This window comes from Labeo rohita, chromosome 22, assembly GCF_022985175.1.
Source record: "Labeo rohita strain BAU-BD-2019 chromosome 22, IGBB_LRoh.1.0, whole genome shotgun sequence".
Classification (NCBI taxonomy): domain Eukaryota; kingdom Metazoa; phylum Chordata; class Actinopteri; order Cypriniformes; family Cyprinidae; genus Labeo; species Labeo rohita.
This window is the reverse complement of record NC_066890.1, coordinates 34,953,246-34,962,438: the sequence shown is the minus strand read 5'-3', so window position 1 is coordinate 34,962,438 and position 9,193 is coordinate 34,953,246. Positions and strand designations below refer to the sequence as shown.

At 34.5% G+C, this 9,193-nt stretch overlaps 1 protein-coding gene and 1 pseudogene across 1 annotated transcript; both read left to right on the top strand.

The window, feature by feature from the left end:
* Positions 1 to 526: 526 nt before the first annotated feature.
* LOC127153391 (hatching enzyme 1.2-like) lies at positions 527 to 2,031 on the top strand (annotated as a pseudogene).
* bzw1a (basic leucine zipper and W2 domains 1a) lies at positions 1,817 to 8,723 on the top strand. The gene is made up of 12 exons (XM_051094963.1): positions 1,817 to 1,922; positions 2,628 to 2,700; positions 2,780 to 2,956; positions 4,433 to 4,527; positions 4,668 to 4,733; positions 4,853 to 4,988; positions 5,086 to 5,195; positions 6,948 to 7,118; positions 7,209 to 7,355; positions 7,449 to 7,587; positions 7,740 to 7,862; positions 7,976 to 8,723. The coding sequence occupies exons 2-12, from the start codon at positions 2,637 to 2,639 to the stop codon at positions 8,005 to 8,007; spliced, it is 1,260 nt and encodes a 419-aa protein (XP_050950920.1). The 5' UTR covers positions 1,817 to 1,922; positions 2,628 to 2,636; the 3' UTR covers positions 8,008 to 8,723.
* The last annotated feature ends 470 nt before the right edge of the window (positions 8,724 to 9,193 follow it).

The window sequence follows — 9,193 nt, the reverse complement described above, 5'->3', positions numbered from 1 at the left end:
TGTGCTGTCAGACCTGGACTTTATATTCACCTGAGTAGGTGGGTCTACTGGGGATTATGGGTAGGGTCTTAGTGTCCAGAGACTAATGTGTGTAACTAAAGGGAGGAAACTCTGACTTCGCCTGTTAGACCAGAAACATACAGAATCAGAAATGGTCCTTAAATTTGTTTAACTGATCCACTTAAATTAACATGGATTTTATGTGCAAGGACCAAATTATCAATGCGGTCATAACAAAGAAACATTAGTCCAATTATTATGAAGCATCCCAGCAACTAAAATAAGTGGACTAGAGAACAAAATATACTGTTCCTCTGAAATGTAAGCAGTTTTGGTTTTCAATCCTTAAAAGTCTTCCTTGTGTAAATTAGTGTTACCAATAAATAAATTACTTAAACTTTAGTGTATAGTGTGTTTCTGCACAGGTTTTGACTAACAGACAAAGTCAGATTTTCCTCCCTTTAGTTACACACATTAGTCTCTGGACACTAAGACCCTACCCATAATCCCCAGTAGACCCACCTACTCAGGTGAATATAAAGTCCAGGTCTGACAGCACAAAGACACCAAAGCTCAGGACAGGAGCATCCTGAACATCTCTACACACTGAGACAACATGGACACAAGAGCCTCCCTCTCCATTCTGCTGCTGCTGTTTGGCGTCTCACAGGCGTCTCCTCTCATGGTAAGATCTGGTCTAGTCTCTCCTTAAATTATCAAGGTTCCTCAGATGAGTCGTTTTAAACATCTCTGTTTCTGCCACCAGGAGAAAGGGTTTGAAGGAGTGTTTGTGTCAGAGCCTGAACCTCTGGACATCACTACAAGGATTTTGGAGACCAACAATGGTCAGTCACCCTGTACATTTCTATGAAGTCAGCAATGGGTTTCAAAAATAGTGTTAAAATGTGGTTAAGATTATAAATATGTTCAGTTATTTAATCAGTATGTTTCTGTTTAAATGCAGGATCTTCTGAAGTCTTGATTGAAGGAGATCTGCTGTTTCCCAAAACCAGAAATGCTCTCTACTGCTTAAACAACAACTGTTTCTGGAAGAAAAACGCCAACAACATAGTGGAGATCCCTTACATAGTGAGCAGTGAATTCTGTGAGTGAATCTCCTTCAATTATTGAACATCTATATGATTGATGAAGACCTCATTTTAAACCTGTGGACCCTTTTTGTTTGCAGCCTATTATGACAGATTAGTGATTGCGAACGCCATGTCCACCTTTCACTCCAAAACCTGCATCCGCTTTGTGGCCAGATCAACTCAGACCGACTACATCAGTATTGAGAACAAAGATGGGTGAGAACAATCATACAAAACCAGAAACATTTAACTGGCCTTAGTCCAAAACATTGCTTATATTTAATCTTTTTGTTTCCTCTCTCCTCTCAGGTGCTACTCTTCTCTTGGTAGAACTGGTGGCAAACAGGTGGTCTCCCTCAACAGGTACGGCTGTGTGTATCACGGCATCGTTCAGCACGAGCTCAATCACGCCCTGGGCTTCTACCACGAGCAAACCAGGAGCGATCGCGACCAGTACGTCAAGATCAACTGGGAGAACATCTCTCCTGATATGGCCTACAACTTCCAGAAACAAAACACCAACAACCAAAACACTCCATACGACTACGGCTCCGTCATGCACTATGGAAGAACAGCCTTCTCCATCCAGCCCGGACTGGAAACCATCACTCCCATTCCTGATGGGACGGTGGAAATCGGACAGAGGCAGGGAATGTCCAACACCGACATCCTGAGGATCAACAAGCTGTACGGATGCTGTTCAGTTCTTCTACCGCGCAGGCGCAGCAGCCTCTTGCCATCCAGGAGGGTTTTGTGTGTCGGGTTCGGACCTGCCATTGTCTTGCTTTGTTCTTGGGTTCAAAAAGCCGTTTTTTATCTGCATTCATTTCGGTAAGTCCTCCATATATTTTATATACTTATAATAAGCGTATACCGCTCAATCTTGAGTCGTTGTGACTTGGTGTTTTTGTAGGATGGCTGTTTTTGCGCTCACGTTTAGGATCAGCTGTTTAAATCATGATGGCGGAGCTGGCGACATGATGGCAATTAAATAAAAACAATAAAATGTTTGGTCTGTTCTGTTACAGTTATTATTTAAACTCTGTTAATTATTGAAACTGCCTTCGTTTGAAATTGAACTCTTTTAAAATGTGAATTATAGTTTTTTTAAGCAACATTAGGACCGGTTAGGCCTCATTTTTAGCCGGTTAGCTTTAGCACAAGACCGGCGCGTGAGTTGCAGTTCAGACCTATAAAATGATACTTAAAATCTGTTAAATATGATTACACCGCAATATATCTTTACACAAGCATGAAATGAGTTTTGTATTTATAATATTAAATTGTGAATAGTTTGCTGACGATGCAACGTGACGTATGGTAACAAGTTGGGTTAATTAATACGGGTTTAACTGGGTATGTAATTAAAACAGTTTATCAAAGGTTTAAGTGGTTTATTAAAGTTTTAAAGGTGGTGTTTTTGGTTTAGCTGGGTTGTGAAATTTTTTTGCCACATCTACACGTACTTTTCAGTGAGATGAATCAGAACATAAATATGTGTACTAATGTTTTCATTAATTTTGTTTTTTTTCATAGGTGTCTTTTATGAATAATCAAAAGCAGCAAAAGCCAACGCTTACCGGCCAGCGTTTTAAAACTCGGAAAAGAGGTAAGTGGACTGAGGAAAGTTTAATAGCAATTTTATATCTGTGGCTCCCATTTTGAAACTTTCTCTTGTTTCCTTGCAGATGAAAAGGAGAGATTTGACCCTTCTCAGTTTCAAGAAAGTATTGTTCAAGGCTTGAACCAAACTGGCACAGATTTGGAAGCGGTTGCAAAGTTCCTCGATGCCTCCGGCGCCAAGCTCGACTACCGCCGGTATGCTGAGACACTCTTCGACATCCTGGTGGCTGGAGGAATGCTGGGTAAGCAACCATCTGTGGCTCCGTTAATGGGCTGATGTTAATATCTTTTCAGTCTTTTATTTAGTTATACATTATGTATGTATGCATGTGTGTGGTTTTTTTTTTTTATATATATATATATATATATATATATATATATATATATATATATATATATATATATATATATATATATATATATATATAAAATTCATAAATAATGAGTGTGTGTATATATAGTTTTTTTTTTTAATTCTTTAATTTTACTAAATATTAATTTCTACATTTTTAGATGTATGCTATGTATTTTTTACTAAGTATGTTTTAATTGGTTATGAATAAAATATTTATCTGCAACTTGTATTTACTTTTACAAAGGATTTTAGTAATATTTAGTGTACATCTAAATTCATGTAAAAATACTTGCCTGCTATATATAATGTTTTACAAACTTTTCTAATATGTACAGTGTACAAAAATATTAACACCAATATCATTTATATGTAAATAAAATGTATATCTACAATGTAGATAAATTTCCTTTTGCTAAATAAAAAAAAAAGTACACTTCAAAAATAAATTTGTAAAAAAAAAAAAAAAAAGAGAGATTTTTTTTTTTTTTTACAAATTTATTTTTGAAGTGTACTTTTTTTTTTTTTTTTTTTTTTTTTTTTTACTAATATTTATGTAAATGTTACAAAATATTTGTACCAATATCATTTAAATGTAAATGTCAACATTTTATGGAGTTTAACTATTTTTATAAATTATATATTTTGCTAAATATTTTTTAAGCGGTACAATTGATGCATATTTATTTATTCATTTACTTTTGCGGTTTTTAATATATTTATGTATGATGTGTACATCTAAAATATTTTTGCTAAATATTTTCTACTAATATTTTGTAACAATATTCATATATAAATATTAGTTCTAATATCATTTATATATAATGTATATCTACAATTAGATTATCTACAATAAATGATTTATTAAAAAATATTAGTAAGAGTAATCTACAAATTGTACTGATTAGAATGTTTAAGATATGAAATATTTAATATTATATAAGTAAATTAATCTTACTAAATAAATTCTATTAATCAGTACAATTTATAGATTTATTCATTTACTTTTACAAATTTTTTTATGTTTTTATATAGAGCGTACATTTGAAATAGTTTTTTTCAACTAAGTATTTTCTACTATTTATAAATATTGTTACAACATTTATAACAATATCAGTATAATTTATACATTATTCATTTAAGTTTACTAAATATTTTTACTAATTTATATATAAAGTGTATATCTAAATTTATTTTATTTAATATTTTCTACTATATACACACATATACATATATACATACATACACACACACACACACTATCATATTTATTTTTTACTAGTGTATATAGTATATAATCGTATAATAGTATTATTATATAATATAATCTGTATATCTAAAAGATGTTATTTATTTTTCTCCCCAGCCCCAGGAGGGACTCTATCTGATGACATGACCCGTACTGAGTACTGCCTCTTCACGGCAAGTGAAGACCTGGAGACCATGCAGGCTTATGCTCAGGTATTTACAATTATACGCTAGCAAACCAGCAAATAGTCTTGTTTTGGAGCTTGTTCTGAATTCATGTCCACGTGACGGGTGTTATGTGTACTTAACAGCTTCCTCTTTACATGTCTTAACACATTCACCTTGTATCGTAGGTTTTTAACAAGCTGATCAGGCGTTACAAGTACCTGGAGAAAGGGTTTGAAGAGGAGATTAAGAAGGTAAGCGAAAGTGTTGAACTATGGATTATACAATATTTGGTAGTCAAACAAAGTCTGTGTTGTTGTGCATCGGGAAAGTCCCATGATAACGTCTCTTCTTTTTCTCTTTTCTTTCACAGCTGCTGCTGTTTTTAAAAGGGTTCACCGAGTCAGAGAGGAATAAATTGGCCATGCTTACCGGAATCCTGCTGGCCAATGGCAATATATCAGCCTCCATCCTGAGCAGCCTCTTTAATGAGAACTTGGTCAAGGAAGGTAATGACAGACTTTAGACTTTGTTTGATGCTAGACTAGCGACGCTTTTGAGTGAAGAAGAATTTGTAAACTGACTTGCGTCTGGGTTTTATTGCAGGTGTGTCTGCTGCCTTCGCTGTGAAGCTGTTCAAATCTTGGATCAACGAAAAAGACATCAACTCAGTTGCTGCTAGCCTGCGTAAAGTTGGCATGGACAACAGGCTGATGGTAAATGTCGTAACGCAGCCTCAGGGACGCAACTCTTATAAGATCACAAAAGAATCCAAAATATAGCTTTGTTGTATGACAATATGTAAAATGAAGTTTTAGTTATGTTCAATAATAGGTTTAAATATTTAATAATACTTGGTATTAAAAAAAAACTACAAAATAAGAAATTCTTTGAATAATTTGGTAAATCGCCGCCTTGGAATTATAAGGTTCTGTCTGCATTCTGAACACTTTTGAGATGCTGAGCTTCAAAGTTTGTGTTCCATAGACTTAGAACCCTTTTTGTTTTCTTAAAAACAAAGCCCAAAATGTACACGGCTTACAAAAGAAACATCACAATGTAAATAAGTTGTGACAGAATAAGAATGTGAATAACTCAATTTTGACATGTCAGATAGAACCTTATAATTCCAAAGTGGCGAAATAATAGTCTGTAAACAATTTAGGTGGTAATTAATAAAAATGTGAATATGAATGAAGTAGAAATTTAAGTACTAAAACTAAGCCTGAAATACAGAAAAGGCCAAATGAAAATATTCACAACAACTGACAGAAGGACAAATAACTAAAATGAACAAAATCTGAAATCTTACAATTTTGTTTGCAGCTTCAAAAGCATTCTTCTAGATTTAGTTTAGCATTAGGTGTTTGATAACTTCTGCATATTTACTACTAGGTTTTTTTTTTTTTTTTTTATAAAGTAAGTTAAGATTGATGGCTCTCGATTATACTGTAATGTTGAATAGCTTTAGTCAATGGTTAAATATTAGGGGAAAAAACAATTTCCTATAGACATCAGTAATATTGGTATCAGTGATACTCTCCTTCAGTCATAAAAGAAAATGTTTAACTAATATTAAACGAGTACTGTCTTTTTGTTTCTATGTTAGTTTGAGGATTTAATGTACAATTATTGCACTATGAAAGCATGTTTAAAAACTCTTAACATTAGGTGGGGTTCATCGTGATTATTTGATTAATCGCGTGGTGTCCATGATTAATTGTGTAATTCGTGACTAATCACGTGATTTAACTGAATAATCGCATGATTCGTGAATAATCACGTGATTATTTGGGATTTTAATCGTGTGCCGATTTTGTGATTAAACGGTGGTTAACCGCTTGATGATTTAATAATTGCACGATTAATCACAAATATTCACGTGATTAATCACTGTTAAGTCTCAAATCACAAGATTAATCATGGATAAACGCGATTAATCATGGTTAAACAAATTGTCGCGTGATTAATCGTGTGGTTATCTGCAAATAATCGTGTGATTTGTGACTTAACTGTGATTAATTGTGTGATTAATTGTGTGGTGATTTCCAGGTTAATTGTGTAATTATTACGTGATTTAGCAGCATGAATTATTTGATTAATCGCATGATTATTCATGTTCAATCGCGGTTAAGCGGGATTAATCACGTGAGTTAACTGTGGTTTAATCACATGGTTATCCATGATTAGTAGTGTGGCTTGTGGTTTTAACAGTGATTAGTCACGTGATGATATTTGATTAAAGCATGATAATTTTGTGATTGAACCATAGTTAATTGCGTGGGTATTTGATTAGTCACCGTTAATCACAAATATCACGATTAATCGTGTGATTTAACCATGATTAATCATGTGATTTGTGATTTAATCTATTAATTCCAGAAAAAAAAAATCTTGGATTGACAGCACTACTTTTTTATTTTGCTTGCTGATGTTGATGTAACCCGTTCCTCTTTTACCCAAAACAGGAGTTGTTCCCTGCCAACAAGCGTAGCTGCGAACACTTCTCAAAATATTTCACCGACGCTGGGCTGAAGGAGCTCTCGGACTTCGCTCGCAACCAGCAGTCCATCGGAGCACGCAAAGAGCTTCAGAAAGAACTGCAAGAGCAGATGTCCCGCGGCGAGACCCTCAAAGACGTGAGTTTCTACTCAACTTGGCAGAAAAAATTGCATCTGGTTATTTTTTTTTTTTTTTTTGTTGGTTAATCAGTCTTGCTGGTTCCCCAGATCATTGCCTACGTTCGTGAAGAGATGAAGAAAACAAGCATCTCCGAGCAGACAATGATCGGCATCGTGTGGACCAGTGTCATGAGCTCCGTCGAGTGGAATAAAAAGGAGGAGCTCGTCACAGAGCAAGCCATCAAACACTTGAAGGTATCTATGATGCTTCCAGAAGGTTTAATGATCTGCAGTACTTCCTTTGATCTAATTACAGACTGTAATATGTTCTGCTAACTCTGTTTGCAGCAATACAGCCCACTGCTGAAGGCCTTCACCTCCCAGGGCCTGTCTGAGCTCACCCTCCTGCTGAAGATCCAGGAGTACTGCTACGACAATATCCACTTCATGAAGGCCTTCCAGAAGATCGTGGTGCTTCTTTACAAAGGTGTCTCTTCAATAGCTGATCTTAAGCCCAAGGCTTGAAATGCTGTGGTGGTTTGTGTACAAAAATGTTACTTGGACTGTGCAACGATGTGTAGAGGTTACATCTGGTTGAAGTGTTTTGAAAATGTTTTTTTTTCTTTTTGACCATTGTAGCTGATGTTTTGAGTGAGGAGGTTATTTTGAAGTGGTACACGGAAGGCCACATGGCCAAAGGAAAGAGCGTCTTCCTCGAGCAGATGAAGAAGTTCGTAGAATGGCTGAAGAACGCTGAGGAGGGTAAGCATTTTTTTTTTTTTTTTTTTTATTTTTTTTTTTTTTTTTTCTCCTTTCTCTGAAATGTTCAGATTGAAAATGGTTCTTGTAATAATCAATTCACTTATTTTTTTCAGAGTCAGAATCTGAGGAAGAGGAGGGAGACTAAAACACCATGTCAACAGAATGTTTTGTTACAGAAGTGCTTGTCTTTCTAATATTATTTTTTTTTATTATTTTTTTTTTTTTTTATTTCTTTTGGCCTTTTTTTTTTTTTTTTTTTTTTTTTTTTTGATTCTACCTCCTGTTTTTCAAACCATAACATTTAGATGTCATTTAAGGGCTTTATAACAAATGGTTAATTTTAACAGATTTTTCTAATATTAAGGTTTACACTTAAAATAGCACAAAAGTTGTGGTCAACCTTTGTAATTATTTACTCACTCAAGGAACTTTTAAGTGTTGACACAGTTTGGACATCTTAAATTATTGTTATAATGATTCCTTTATGAATTGACATTCCATTAAATTAGATCAGGCTGCCTTGTTTGCTTTTAAGACGCCCTTTTCTATATGGTATTGATGCCTTCATGCCCTGTCATGATCAGTGTCCAGAAAGGGAAACGAAAAAAAAAAATACGGTCACCTTGTCTCATCGTGATGTTATTGCCAAAGGGTTAAGTCCTTCTCCCATAACATCCATCAGCGTTCTGTTCCCTGCCTACGAAACTGTACAGCGCTGAAAACAATTTGCTGATCACCCTGTAAAGACCCTTAAATGACTCCCAACCTCTTCTATGATGTATCTCCATCTTATTTGTCACCGATTTCTTTAATCTGAATAACTAATTGACTTTTTTTAAGAAATAAAGACCTAGAACTATATACTTCATGTGTAGGTCTTCTGTTTTTCCATCAGCTTTCAGTCCACCATTTTAAAATTGCATGCAGTGTGTCTCTTCCACTAGGGGGCACCTCAAGACCAAAGATGAAATTCAGAACGTTGTTCAAAAATAATTTAATGGTTTGAAAAAGTCAGAGTACAGACGTTTTCCTTGTACAAAAATACTTGATCATTAAATAGCAGCTCGTTTGATGTTTGGCATGTGCAAAGGACCACTTTTAGAAGCGTATACAATTCAAGTATTAGAATATGACAGGCTAGTGTTTAAAATATTTTGAAGATAGGCCATATTGCTGGTTTAAGGCATTTTGACCATTCAATTGTAAGGGTAAAAAGTGCAAATATTTACAAAAGCCTTATCATAATACAGTATTTCCAGTACAATATGTGGTACTTCCATTGCACATTTTTTTTTTTTTTTAAACATCCGTATTGGAAAAAGAACGTGTTT

Coding starts and splice junctions, on each gene's coding strand:
- bzw1a (XM_051094963.1), top strand. CDS start 2,637: ATGAATAATCAAAAGCAGCAAAAGCCAACGCTTACCGGCCAGCGTTTT. Junction 7,119..7,208: donor GCGGCGAGACCCTCAAAGAC/GTGAGTTTCTAC, acceptor CTGGTTCCCCAG/ATCATTGCCTACGTTCGTGA. Junction 7,863..7,975: donor GCTGAAGAACGCTGAGGAGG/GTAAGCATTTTT, acceptor TATTTTTTTCAG/AGTCAGAATCTGAGGAAGAG.